The sequence below is a fragment of the Centropristis striata genome, chromosome 18 (assembly GCF_030273125.1).
Source record: "Centropristis striata isolate RG_2023a ecotype Rhode Island chromosome 18, C.striata_1.0, whole genome shotgun sequence".
Lineage (NCBI taxonomy): Eukaryota > Metazoa > Chordata > Actinopteri > Perciformes > Serranidae > Centropristis > Centropristis striata.
Window position 1 is genome coordinate 17,884,097 of NC_081534.1, and position 14,213 is coordinate 17,898,309.

Here is a 14,213-nt window from a genome sequence, read left to right on the forward strand (position 1 = left end):
GTTGTGGGAAGCCAAATTAAAATATATTTCATGTGGATTAGTGTGTGAGCAAATCAAATGAGTTATAGTTAATTTACATGTACAACTTGAGATATGTAGAGCAATCACAATCATACAACTTCAAGTGATCTAGCTACACAAACTATCCCAACAAATATACTTAAACACACAACAGATCAACACCATTGATTAAAGTTTAACAAACTTGTTCTTGCTTACTAACTGCCCAGTACTATACCACGGAGTCCAGAGTTGAAAGAGAAGCAGAAATCCTTTTAGAGAAGAATCTGGTTCCTGGTTGGGTTTTGGTGGTGGTAGCGTTGGTTGCTGTTGGCTCCAGAAGCTTGGTGAGGGTCTCTGTGATTATGTCCAGTATAGATCACAGGCAGGAAACTTAGAAGCGTCGTGGTGGGCCCACTTGGTTTGGGGCCTCACCGGCCTTCCCTTAGAGCTGGAGACAGAGGGGAATGGCCTGGTCTTCCTCCTGGAAGATCAGACCAGGACAGCAGGCATGCTGTTCCTCAGGGAGTCGAGAAGAGAAGAGAAGAAGGGGTGGCTGCAGGACACTTTTGTGTCTCAACCTGGAAGTTGTATATCCTGTTGGTATCAGCCAATGAGACGCCTTTAGGTATCCCCAGATACCTCTGGGGGTGGGGGTCGTTTGTCTTTGTTTGGAGGGGGACAAAGAACGACCTCCATCTTGAAGTAGTTGAGTTGAGTAGCTGTGACCCCTACAACAGGATAAATAATTTTGGATCGCTTTCTTGCTGTTTGTGTTGCAGCTGTGTCGAATTTAATGCTGATGTTATTTCATGTCGATTCAGTTCTTCTGCATTCTGTATAAAAAACAGTTAAATAATTTGGGACTGTTCCCTGCCTGCCGTGCTGGGTGAATAAATGGAGAGAGAAACAGACCCTCCAAAGATATAATTCCCTTTCAGTCTTTTTGTGTATTAAACGTCCAAAAGAGATAAATTAAGTTAGGCTTACTGCCAAGGTGTATGTCTTTGTCCGCTTCAGCACTGAGCTGAGGACAGCGACAAAGAGCCACACAGGTAGGCTACTGATTCGCTGTCCTCAGTGCCGCAGAAAAGTGCTGAAACGGAGATGAAGGGGAACACAGGGTTCTTTTTCTTTTTCTTTTGGCTTATTTTAACTGGCCCATCCAGTTTTCTGGAGGTCCACCCACAATCAAAATCCGCTAGTGCAGTGTGGTGCAAAGATGAGTGAAAGTTGAAAAAGAAGTAGCATTTGGATGCATTTTGACACTTGTGACAACATGAAGCACAGTGTAGGATTTGTAAAGTGAAGCTCTCCTATTGAGCAGGGTCCACTAATAACTTACACAGGCATTTGAGAACTGGACATCCAACAGTTCAGTTGGAAGAAAAAAGAAAGGGTTGCCTGCTGCTTCTGCCACTACTCCACCTGTTGCTCCTGACATTAAAATGTCAATACCTGTCCTTTTTAATTTCTATGCTTAGGTTTTTATAGGCTTTTTCTATCTCCTTTGTGTGGCAGAGTGGTTCTTAAAGCAAGTTAAATAGTTACAAGAGTAAACTGTAAAAAACAACTGTAAATGCAATTGGCTTCAGAAATGTATTGAAATTTAAGTGATATATGTGTTCAAATACAAATCGCAAGTCAAAACAGTGCTAAATTTGGCTGAATTATAAAAGGTACAAGTGGTAAAATGAAGAGCCATTTGGGAGCCAAAAGAGCCGGCTCTTCTTGATGAGCTGAGCCAAATGATCTGGATCACTAAAAAGAGCCCAGATTCCCATCACTAGTGAGGAAAGCAGGAAGAGGCTATGGAAGCCCAGAAGTCATGCAGAATGCAAAGTGGGGGAAGGTCATTGCAGATGTGTAAAATAACAGAAAACAAAAACGACTCGTTGGGATAAAATTCACAACTACTCAACATACCCATTAAATGATACATAAAATTAATAAACAAGATTAGTAATAATAATTATCATAGCTATGCTGACGACACCCAGCTAATCTTCTCATTTCCCCAGTCTGAAACACATGCAGCAGCACGTATCTCTGCATGTCTGGCCGACATCTCCCAGTGGATGTCCTCGCACCACCTCAAACTCAACCTGGGAAAGACTGAGCTACTCTACCTCCCAGGGAAGGGCTCCCCCACCACTGACCTCCACATCACTGTCCAGAACACGGTGGTTGTCTCCACAGAAACCGCAAAAAACCTTGGCGTGACTCTTGACAACCAACTGTCCCTCTCCACAAACATCACCGCCACTACCAGATCCTGCAGATTCTTGCTATATAACATCAGGAGAATCCGCCCGTTTCCCACTCAGAAGGCAGCTCAGGTCCTGTAATAGTGAATTTGCTGACTGAACTATTTTTAATTTGATCTTTGTTGTATTTTCAGAGCATCAGACACGTCTACATCAGCAGAATTTGATTTCAGTAGAAATCTAATGATGAAGGTGAGTTTGTGAGCTGATATTTCACAGATTTTACACGCCGTTATGAAACTCAGCACTTGAACATCTCGTCTGTTCCAGCTGGTATCAGTCATCCTCCTCCTTGCTCCACTGTTGACCAGCTGCCAGAAGTTTGGCCAACCTGTGGACTGCAGTGAGATCCATCACCATGACAACACCCAATCCAGTGGCGTGTACTGCATCTATCCTGCTGGAGACAGGTCTGCTGTCCTGGTACACCACATAGTATTTTGGCCTTTTGAGATCACAAATGTAACCAAAAAGACTTCACTGTTGGCTAATCAGCTAATACGTATATTTCAAACGTGAAATTATAAAACATACTGTGTTTGTGTGTAGGTGTACTGTGACATGGAGTCATTTGGAGGAGGGTGGACGGTGAGTATTTTACCCAAAGATATGGGATAGAAGGGTGCTAGGAAATGGTACACACTTCCTGTCTCCTAAGTAGTAGCTGTCTCTCCAGCCATTCATTTCAAAGTCTTCCCTCCACAATAATGGAAAGTCCCACACACTCTTACTCTCTTTTAAAGGAAATCTAAAACAATGGCTCAAATCACATCAAAAGTGTGACCACTAACTGGACTTCAGACTACTTGAGCATTACTTTTTATTGGATTGTTATATCCTGTCTGGTTCTGGTATGTGTGGGACTACGGATGCAAACTAGCAGCTTTGCTATAATCTGGCATGTTTACAGAGATGTTTTCGATGTTCATTAATGTGCACTGTCCCTATCCAAAAATAAAGCATTAAACATTAAAGTATTGTGAACGTCAAGAATAATGTATTTATATTTCCTTTTGTTACATTGTATATTTACACAGCTAACAATCACATTTAGTGTTTTGAACGTTGTTCAGCGATGAGGTTCATTTTAACACAGTTTGGCTAACGCCGGCTGTTTGAGACTATTGGTAACTCTTAACGTTATCTATGTTGTAAGATTTGTCAGAGTGAGTTGCTGAGACAAACACAGGTCTACAAAAGAGTTAATTTTCTCCTGATGTGTCCATAAGAAAAATGCCATTTTTGTGTCGGATTTTTCAGAAGACACATGTCCTGTGAATAATGGGTCCAATATTTACTTTGGTGACTCTGGGACAGAAGAACCAGCCATAATCTGTGCCAACTTTCATTCTCCTATTGGAATCAATACACCTGCTGCTAGTCTCCAGAAGGAGCATAGTCGTAACCAAACCTAACTGATACAGAAACAAGAAGTAACTCATCTCATTTTCATCTCAACTCATCCTTCCTCTCATTCCTTCTGAACTGTCTCCTTTTTTAACTGAAATCAATATGAGCACTTCCTGCATGACCTTTTTCTACACTTACAATAAAAATGATACAAAGTAAAACCTTGTTGTGTGGAAACCTGATCCGTCAGATATCTCATGTGTTAAGCTAGCTGACCCCCTATCCTGTCCCCCAGGGGTTCCAGAGGAGGATGGACGGCTCGGTTAACTTCTACAGGCCCTGGGATCAATACAAGGTCGGCTTTGGTAACGCTGCTGGAGAGCACTGGCTAGGTGAGGAATTAAACTAAACTAACAGTCAGGACTTAAGATCACAAATTAACTGTGTTGTGTAACTCCAAAGCGCTGTTTTACGAAGATGGATTTAAAGGTTAGCGAGGTAACTTCAGCTATAATCCTCGGTTTTTGTATCACAAAGATGGTTCTCTTTTAATCTGACTAGATCACCATGGCAACTCATGTTGAGAAGCTAACCTGGTCGGTAGCAGGTTATGTTCTAGATAAAAGACCGGTGTCTATTAAAGCACCGCCTACTAACAAATCAATTCTCTTGGAAAATGGCATTACCCTTTTTGGGAAGATCATGTGGACTTTGTTGTGCAGATAGTGCGAGAGTCTCAGAGGAGGGCGAGAGTTTTTCGGGGCAGACAAAACCCTTAAGAAACCCCAGGGAATATTTATATGAGAAATACATATACGAGAATAAGATATAAATGTAAATGTGTTGAGTCATAACGTTACATTAATGTCACCAAATGGAGCCGTGAAGCTACAGTAGAGTTACTGTATGTAACATAGCTGCAGTTACAGTAGAGTCACTGTGTGTATCGCTGTAGCACTCAACTGATTTGTTTCTTACTGAACTACTGAGTGCAGTTTGTAGTTCTGTGGACATTTAACCACACAGTCAATTAATCTCCTGTAAAATAAGGTTGCATACAATAATACTTCACTATATTATTAATCAGTATGACATTTACTTGCATATGAAATACTGTGTAATTCTTTAAAAAAATAACGTTTTCACATTATGAAGATGAAAAGCTTGGGTTAACTATGTTGAAAACCACCTTTGTGACACCACTTATCTGTGACTGCGGTTGTAAGGCTTAGTGAAGAGGGATAACAAAAAGATATCCTGGGTATGTTGAACTTGATTCATAGTACAGGGCTCAGAAGTGGGACTGTGACCAAAGTTTCGGATCAGTTTATTCTCTTGCTGAATTTAAATGTCAATGAGTTTTATTGAATTATCTCCACCTCTGTACAAAATGTCACACTGCAACTGTATATAGGTCGTTCTTCAGACTGCCAGTCCATATCCATTTTTGTCAGATCCAAATTGATTTTAGTAAGTCTGGACAAATAAAAAACATGTGAATTGCAATTTTTGCAAATCCAAATCACATTCTTTGGAGGTTTGAAATGTGATTACAAACACATTTCTACAGATGTGTCTCAGTCCAGACGCTCAGACGACTCAAAGTGGATTTAACGACAACCACAGAGCCAAACATCAACTGTATCTGTATCTAAAAAAACAACAACACGCCAAGCCACCTGTTGGCATGATGCATTCCTCTAGTCCTTTGCAGATGGGACCACACCTCTTGCACAGAGATTGTCTGCCAACACTTGCCAGGCAACGGCCTCAGCGACTGCATTGATGAACTAAATGTTTATGAGAATACAAATTAGACAAGATTAGATTGCTAGCGCACCCCGCATACCCCTCTGCCGTGAGGCTGAGCTGAGCACAGTGGCTGGTCAGCAGTCTGCCGTTTTAATCATTTTCTGTAGACGGTGTAGCATCTAAGCTTGGTAAAATTAGCAAGCTAACCGCCATGCTTTCACGTCACACTGTTTACAGAAAATTACCCAAAAAGTTTTCAATCAGCTTGTGTTCGAAGTGTGTTTTCCTTTGCTAAGAGTGTCTTGATAACACTTAAAGTTCCATTGTGTGTGTGTGTGTGTGTGTGTGTAGGTCTTGACAACATCCACTACCTAACAAACCACCAAAATTATGAGCTGCTGGTGGACATGGAGGACTTTGAGGGAGCAACTGTGTCGGCTCGGTACACTTCGTTCTCCGTTGGTGCAGAATGTCACGGATACAAACTCAGTGTGTCTGGGTTCATCGATGGGGGGGCAGGTCAGTAAACTGATGCTGGATCTGTGTATCATCTGTTCAAGTATTTATTTCTTTTTTTTGTGATGAAGGCATCAAAAGTTTCTTCTACATCAGGAGCCTCAACGTGTTATCTTAGCCACTGGCTGGTTAGCTAGCTAGCTCCATGCTCCATGCTACACAGGTTACACAAAATGAGCCCAACAAAGCTAGTTGTCACTCTTCTGGTGACAGCAACAAGCTTTCCTACATTATGAAAAGAGTGTGTGGATGAAGCATTAAGTTGTTTATCTAACTGAAGCTCACAAACTAGCAAGCCTCCAGCTTGGCTAGCTAGCTACCTGAGCTGCCGAATATCAGCTCTCAAGGCGGCGGAGCGAGCAATTAGTTAAAGTATGGAGCTAGAAGAGGGACAGTTAACTGAGGTATTGAGAATAAAAACTGGCATTGAAACAACAAATTATTGACACTGAAAAATGTTCAACTGAAAAATAAATAAATTACAATCCCACAATCATGTCATGTTATTTAATTTTTGATATTTTTATGCATTATGATTGTTTTCTAATTTAAATCTTTACATTTTTTCTTGATGTCTTTTTTTTTTTTTTTTTTTACAATGTCAATGGTTTTCAGTTTCAACTTTCTGTCACTCTTCATCAACTCAAACCAGCCCAATTGTGCTAGGAACCGCCCAATCTGGCAACATTGAAAACAATATATGTGATTTTGTCACATGTCAAACCGTCAACAAAGTCAACCTCTTACATCACAGGAGTCATGTAAACTTGTTGACAAACACTTTCTCATATTCTGCAGGAAACGCCCTGAGTCATCACAATGGACGAAAGTTTTCCACCCTAGACAAAGACCAGGACAACTCGCCCCACCACTGTGCCAGATTATACCTGGGGGCCTTCTGGTACGGTAGTTGTCACAAAACAAACCCCAACGGGGTTTACCGTTGGGGGGCTGATGGCACTATCTATGGTGTTGGAGTGGACTGGAAGTTTTGGAAGGGTTATGACTACTCCCTGAAGACCATCAGCATGAAAATCCGTCCTGTGCATTAATTCTCCAGGACCAATTTACAGCAGAATATCAGCTGATGATCTCTTGTGATTTCTTTCTCTTTCTCTCATTAAATAATACATCTAAAATTTGATTATGCTGTCTGTGGTGGCTCAAATCAGATTGTAGAAAATCATAAAAATTGCAGTAAGGACAAATAATTATGCACTGGTATTCGTAGTTATTCCACAGAATAAAGAGAATAAGCTGTTGCTGCTGTACGTTGACAATAAATGATAATCTGAGCAGAAAGCTGATGTGATGTGATGTCTTGTGTCCTGTGTTCTGTCTAGACTCTTATATCACTGATGATGGACTCATGATAGAAATAGTTCCAACACTCAGGTGTCATGGGCAAATTCAAATTGTTAATAAGTTGATTTAACAGGACAAAATTAATTTTATTACATTTTTTAGATTTTTTGTAGACTCCCTCTCTGTAGGTCAGCCCTCCGACTACAGGTGTCCCGGTCACCGGAGTAACAGAGCGGTCAATGGCATCGATGTCGCAGTTTAGGTGATTCGGTTTCTTTACTCTGTACAAATAACAAAGACACATTTATTATTACTATAATTATGTTTATTTATCTTTTATTAATATTCATTTTTACTATAAATCGCCCACTACCCTGCTCACAATGTGGCCGACCCCAATGCCTATCTCTGTGGTAAGTGGGCCTTCAGGGCGGCAGCCGGCAGCTACATGTAGATTTCTCTTGCTGTGCCCGGCGCAGCGCCAGTGGTCAAGGCCCGGTTACCAGACGCTCACTGGGTAGCTCCCCTCGCAGGCCCAGGTGAGGTGTTCCACCAACTTTGCAAAAAGTGACTCGAGATAAAAACGTACTGTTCTGTATCTTTGGCCGACACACACAGTTTAATCCACTAGAAGTTTGGCAGGACTGAAATCTACTGAAACAACATGACAGAAACTATATTATATCACCGTAATTTCCGGACTATTGAGCGCACCTGAATACAAGCCGCACCAACTAAAAATAAAAAATATAAATAAATTGTACATATTTAGGCAGCACTTGCCTATAAGCCGCCGGTGTCCACGTTCTAGAGATATTTACACAGAAAGATGGTACACAGAAAGATTTAATTCAGTTAATTTTTAATTAAATAAATGCTTTTTTCTGCCTGTAACATGGCAGTAAAATGAAAAGCCAGAAAAGTCATTGATCGCTATCTTCCTCCTGCGCACTAAAACCACTGAAGTTGTCTTCTTCAGCGTCGGAGTTGAACAGCCTCAGAATGAGCTCGTCACATCCTTTCTCAGGCTCCCTTTCGTTGTTGCTCTCAATGTCACTTTCGTCTCAAAGCACATTTGTGCTTGTGCTGTCCTCTTCAACACGCAGCAGTCCAGCCTTTCGAAACCTATTGGTGGTCGTGGATTTTTTTTACACTGCTCCACGCTGTCAGATCCACTGGCAGACTTGAGCAAAAGTTGCTCTTTGTATACGGTCAGTTTTGGTAATGATTTCTCGCCGCTAGTTATCAAAGCCTCCCATTCAAATCGGAGTGCAACTTTAAACGCATGATTCACACTGATTCGAGTGGCTGCAAATAATTTGTTGTGCCCCCAGGAATCACAGCTGGAATTGAGTTTGTCCTCTTGATGGCTGCTTTCACAGAATCTGTACTATGGGACCTCATGCTGTCCAAAACAAGCAATGCTTTTTTTCTGTAAGAAAATCCTCCTGGTCGCTTGCCATAGCACTCCGTTAGCCATTCCTTCATTAGGCTTTCCATCATCCACACTTTCGTGTTGACTTTCACAACGATTTCTTTCAGGAGTTTTTCTTTTGGCATAGTCATCCGCTCAGGCCCGGCCCTAACCAATCCGGCGCCCTAGGCAAGATTTTAGGTGGCGCCCCCCTTGCATCGACAGTGTAGTGTATATACTCACAAGAAATGAAATAGCTTTGTTTTTGACCTTTTTTTTACTTAAAGAAAGAAAATTCACAATCAGAATCATTAACAAGATAAAGAATTATAAATAAACAAATGAATACAAAAATAATAAATGAATATATGAAATGCAAACATTTTTACAGTTTTATAAATAGCCTACATAAAGTATAAAATCGAACTAAACAAAAAAATAAAACATGTCAATAAGTTACATAAAACAAATTAAAAATACAATATAAATAAGGCACTGCACAAAACAAGATATTAAAGAAACCAGTAAAGACTTTAACAACTATATTACAAAAAAGGGGATCCTACAGAGTTCTCTAGTTGTGCTTTTTAATACTGCATTAACTAGAATGACTTACAAATTACTGTACACCAGCCCCTCATCAACCTCACATCACCTGCTACAGCCTTACTCTCCTAGTTTTTCTTGCAGCAAAGTCATCAACAACATCATCATATGACAGCTGATTTGAGACCACATGCTTATAATGGAAAGTCCACTGAGACGTTCTTGCATCATAGTAGATCTCAGGTAAGTTTTAAAGAGTTTGAGCTTAGAGAAGCTTCTTTCAGCAGCAGCCACTGTGACAGGAAGAGTGGCAGAGATTCTTAGAGCAATCCACATGTTGGGGTAAATTTCTGCCAGCTTCTTCTCATGCAGGAAGGTCAAGAGTTCCATGTGTGTCATGTTCTTTGATGGCAATGGTGGGAAATTCTGCATTTCCATTGCAAGTTCTGTGCCATTAATGTCCGGCTGGCTGTCATGGGTCAGAGTAGTACTCAGGGTTTTGCACTGCTGTAGCAGCTCTTCTTTTTGTAAATTGTGGAAATTGAGGAGTACACCAAACTTGTCATTTACCTCTCCAAGGTTCTGAAATCTTTCATCAAGAAAAGAGGTGGCTGTATCCACTACCACATAAAAAAATGTGGTTTCCATTTTTTTAAGTGCATCTTGTATGGGCTCATCTGGAGACTCATAACCAAAGTGCCTTTTGGTGGCTCTCAGTCGCTTTTGTTTGAGTTCAGCCTCCACATTCATTTCTTCACACATCTCCTTTGCCGTTGTCTGCGCATCAGAAAATCCAGTGTTTCTGTAGCTGGTGAGGGAATCTTTGGTCTTCTTCAGCAAGTCGACAGCCACATCTAGCTGCATGGAGGGCGACTGCATGAGTTTGCTCACATGCTGGATCTTACTAAGAATGTCATACCAGATGGCTGTACAAATGCAAAAACGATACGATCCAATCTCCTCAGCCAAAGACTGGGCTTCAACCCTCACCACAGGGTCTTTTGTTGTTTCCCTCACCTCCAGAAGAGCCTCTCTGACTTGCCCAGCCTGATACCTGACTGCCTCAATGCTTTTTATCCTGCTTTCCCATCTGGTCTCAGCCCATGATTTCAAAGTGGTTTTAACGTGTTTCAGGAGAACACTCCACCTATGGGTGGAGGCTGAGAAGAGCTTGAAAAGCTTTGTTAAATGCCCAAAGTAGCCAAGGGCATCTGGTGAGCTTTTTGCAGCATCAGCTACTACCAGATTTAAAGTGTGGGCACCACATGGAACAAAGAAAGCTCTTGAGTTTAGCTGAAGCAACCTTGCCTGAACACCTTTATTTTTTCCCTTCATGTTGGCCCCATTGTCATAGGACTGTCCTCTGCAGTCTTCAAAAGGAATGTTAAGCTCCTCTAATCGTTTTAGGATGAGAGTTGACAAATGATCTCCTGTTGACTCCTCTGCAACAAGAAAGCCCAGGAAATGCTCTTTAACTTTAGGTGTGTCTTCTTGTGACACTAACCTGACTATGACAGACAGCTGTTCCTTATGACTCAGATCAGGGGTGCAATCTAAAATGATGGAGAAATACTTTGATGTTTTGATCTCTTCCACAATGCTTTTTATTATTCTTGAACTGATGGAGTCAATCAGTTCATTTTGGATTGTTTTTCCCAGATAATGTACGTGACTGCCAGCTCCACTTTCGACCCTACTGACATGCTGCTTCATCACTGGATCAAATTTAGCCATGAGCTCCACCTCTTTTACAAAATTGCCATTGTCTGGTTTATTTAGTGTGTCTGTAGACCCCCTGAAAGCCATGTTTCTTTCAGCTTCTTTCTTCTCACCTTTTCCCCATTGATTAAGAGTCTGTTAAAATAATCATGCTGACACCTTCTTCCATCTTTCTGTTTTGGGAATGTGAAGCCACTTTCATTTACAAATGGACCTCTGTGAACTAACTCTGTTCGTACCTTTTCAGTTAAAGCAGAAGGCCAGTCAGCAGGGTCTATTGGTGCAGCAGGAGGACCGCTTGATGCTGCTGCATCACTGCTTGGTTCTGCTGATGAGGTGGAGGCAACAGCAGTAGATTTGGTAGATGGCCCAGGGGTTGGATTTAGAAATTTCAACAGCGCATCTGAAAGTATGTGACACCATTGAGTATTACAGTCTAATAATAAAAACATGTTATTCCAGGAATAAAATGAAATAATATGAAATGATATAATATAAATGAAAAACCAAAGAGATATGTATGATGTTAACCATTACAGTGAAATACTGAATATCATGTTATGTTATGATTATCTTTGACCGAATCACAGCAGTGTTGATATTCAAAACAGCATTCCCTCCCATGTGATATTGCTTAATTAACATTAATGATGTGCACTTTAACAACTAGGCTTACAACTATAATATATAAAGGGGTAAACTTTAGCTTACCAGAAGGCAATAAAAATGTAAACAAATGTAAACGCCTGCTTAAAAGATCTAATATTTACAAATGTCCCAGAGGAATGTAAGGTGGGAGTACTGTAATTACCTACATTATTTTCCATAACAACTTAGCCCCCCCCCCCCCCCCTCCACAATATTAACTGACGTTAAAACAGTTAACACTAGCTATTTATTGATTAGCAATTAGCAAATCATGTAGCTTAATGTTAAAAAGCTGAGTTACTATCACGTTCTGTAACAGACAAATAATTTCACGTGACGTTACCTCTGTCTTTGTCTCGTTTCTCCTCCTCTTCTTTTCTTTTTTTTCTTCCTTGCGCACCTGACAGTTTTGTCCGTTTTGACATCTTGACATCTTGTGTTGAGCGTGTAAGGAAGGGGGGCGCGGTGGTGATGTAATGTCATAACATTTCAAACAGATTATATTATTTCTATTAAATAGGCTTTGCTTTTCATTTATATTAATGTGGGATTATTTTTTGTATTAAGAAATAATAGTACCAACTAGTTATAATTTTTTTATTTTTTTTTTTTTCCCCCATTTGTGGCGCTGGCGTGGCGCCCCCTGATGGACGGCGCCCTTAGCATTTGCCTATACGGCCTATGCCACGGGCCGGCCCTGCATCCGCTTAAAAATCACCATTGGTGGAAGCTTTTGTCCGGATGCTGTGCAGCTCAGAACACAAGTGAAATGCGTTCTCACATGGCCAGTTGTTTTCAGCGTGACAATTCACCTTTCTTGTTAACAGTCCTAGTGAGAGGCAGGTCAAACGTCAAAGGTAACTCATCCATATTTATGATCTTGTCATGTCCGAAGGAATTTTCGGCTATCTTTGTTTGAGTGAATTTGTGGAAGCTTGTAACTTTTTTCTCATAGTCGGAAGGGAGTTGCTGACACAGTCGTCCGTGCCCTGATGGACAGGCTTTTTCGTCTCATAAATCTGAGACACCACGATGGTCCACCTCCAAAATCTTCTTTTCGGTGGTGACTGTTTTGGCTTTCAGTCGGATCTGTACGGTGGAAACACCTCAGCCGTCTGCTCTCTGTGTGTTCACCCAGTCCTCAAGAACATTTTCAAGTTCGGGCCGTTTGCTATTATTGCCTCTGAAAGATTTTGTCGTCCTGTTGCATTGAGTCAGTTCTTCGCACTGCCGTCTCCAATGTCTCACCATCGATTCATTGTTGTCAAGCTTACCTGCAGCAGCTCTATTTCCTTCTCCGACAGCCAGATCGATTGCCTTTAACTTAAAAGCTGCATCATATGCATTTCTTCGTGTGTTTTCCATGATGAGGGTGTGTGCATGATGCGCAAAATGACTGTTCAAAATACAATCAAACTAGCGACTTCCTCTGCGTTTTATCTCTTCTACCTGTCTGTCTCGCTCTTGCGCTTCCTGCTCGAGCAACGCCTGGAGAACGTTAGCCCGTGAAAGTCTATAGATTAGCCGCATCATTGTTTTAACTGCAGGGTTCAAAATGTGTGAAAAAAGTAGCGGCTTATAGTCCGAAAATGACGGTATATTATGTTTCACCACTGCCACTTTACACTGTAATTTGGCTTTAAGTGCTATAGTTTCCATTTTTACTTCTCTTCTTATATACCACATATGACTTACACAACACCTGTCCTGACGTGGGTACCCTGGCTTCCAGTACCAGCCATATTCCAGCGACATATAAATATGGTGTTGCATGGCCCTGTTGGAACCCTTTTTCCACAATCACTTTGAATGTTTAATGGATGTGTTCAATAAAAACATGAAATATTATAATTGTTTGCGTGGTATTAGGTTAAGTACATTGTGTATGTCTATACTTGGGACTTAGATGCAGATCAGATCACATTTGATGACAAAAAACATGCAAAAAAAATGCAGAAAACCAGGTAATTTTAGAGGGTTCACATACTTTTTCTTGCCACTGTACCTAATTTGTCTATTAGTAAAAAAATCTGAAAATGTTGTATAGAAAGGTCACCATACCTCATACGCATTGATCTACACATTTTATCAAGTGCATGATCAATCAAGTGTTTGTTGTTGTGTGTGTGTGTGTGTGTGTGTGTGTGTGTGTGTGTGAGAGAGAGAGAGAGAGACAGAGAGCTGTCTATCAATGCCCTTTGGTAGGGTGCGGAGGAACAAGGAAGCTGGAAGTCTTATAATCACAGGTGCGGCAAAACAGGTTTGAGAACAAATTCTCGGAACAAGATAGTACCGTAATGACATCAGACTGTCAAAATGCCAGATAGGTGGGACATCAAGACGTCTTCTGCAGACATAAGATGTGAAGTTTTGAGTTTGACAGACTGAAGGTGAAGTTTTTTTCCTCTGAAGACACAAAGTGAGATGAGCCCCATGAATCAGCATTGTGAGACATTATTGTCTTTTTGTGATTTTTCTTTGACACAAAATGACTGAACTAGAAACAAGATCGACTTTATTGTTGCCTTTGTTGTTATCAAGCTAATATAAAAAATACCAATGACTGTGCTTGTTTGTAGGTGTACTATGACATGGATTCATTGGGAGGACAGTGGATGGGGAGTATTTTAACCAAAGATACTGGATAGAAGGATGCTAGGAAATGGTACACACTTTTTTCATTTCACCTTTATTTA

General features: G+C 40.9%; 1 protein-coding gene across 1 annotated transcript; it reads left to right on the plus strand.

Annotated features, from left to right (window-relative positions):
* Window positions 1-2,453: 2,453 nt before the first annotated feature.
* LOC131991535 (microfibril-associated glycoprotein 4-like) lies at window positions 2,454-7,188 on the plus strand. Its single transcript, XM_059356988.1, has 6 exons — window positions 2,454-2,459; window positions 2,520-2,690; window positions 2,817-2,855; window positions 3,913-4,009; window positions 5,721-5,888; window positions 6,684-7,188. The coding sequence occupies exons 1-6, from the start codon at window positions 2,454-2,456 to the stop codon at window positions 6,935-6,937; spliced, it is 735 nt and encodes a 244-aa protein (XP_059212971.1). The 3' UTR covers window positions 6,938-7,188.
* Window positions 7,189-14,213: the final 7,025 nt, after the last annotated feature.

Bases quoted from the DNA above. Each gene is read 5' to 3' on its own strand.
- LOC131991535 (XM_059356988.1), top strand. The intron at 2,856-3,912 runs GTGAGTATTTTA...CCTGTCCCCCAG, and splicing joins CATTTGGAGGAGGGTGGACG to GGGTTCCAGAGGAGGATGGA. The intron at 4,010-5,720 runs GTGAGGAATTAA...GTGTGTGTGTAG, and splicing joins TGCTGGAGAGCACTGGCTAG to GTCTTGACAACATCCACTAC.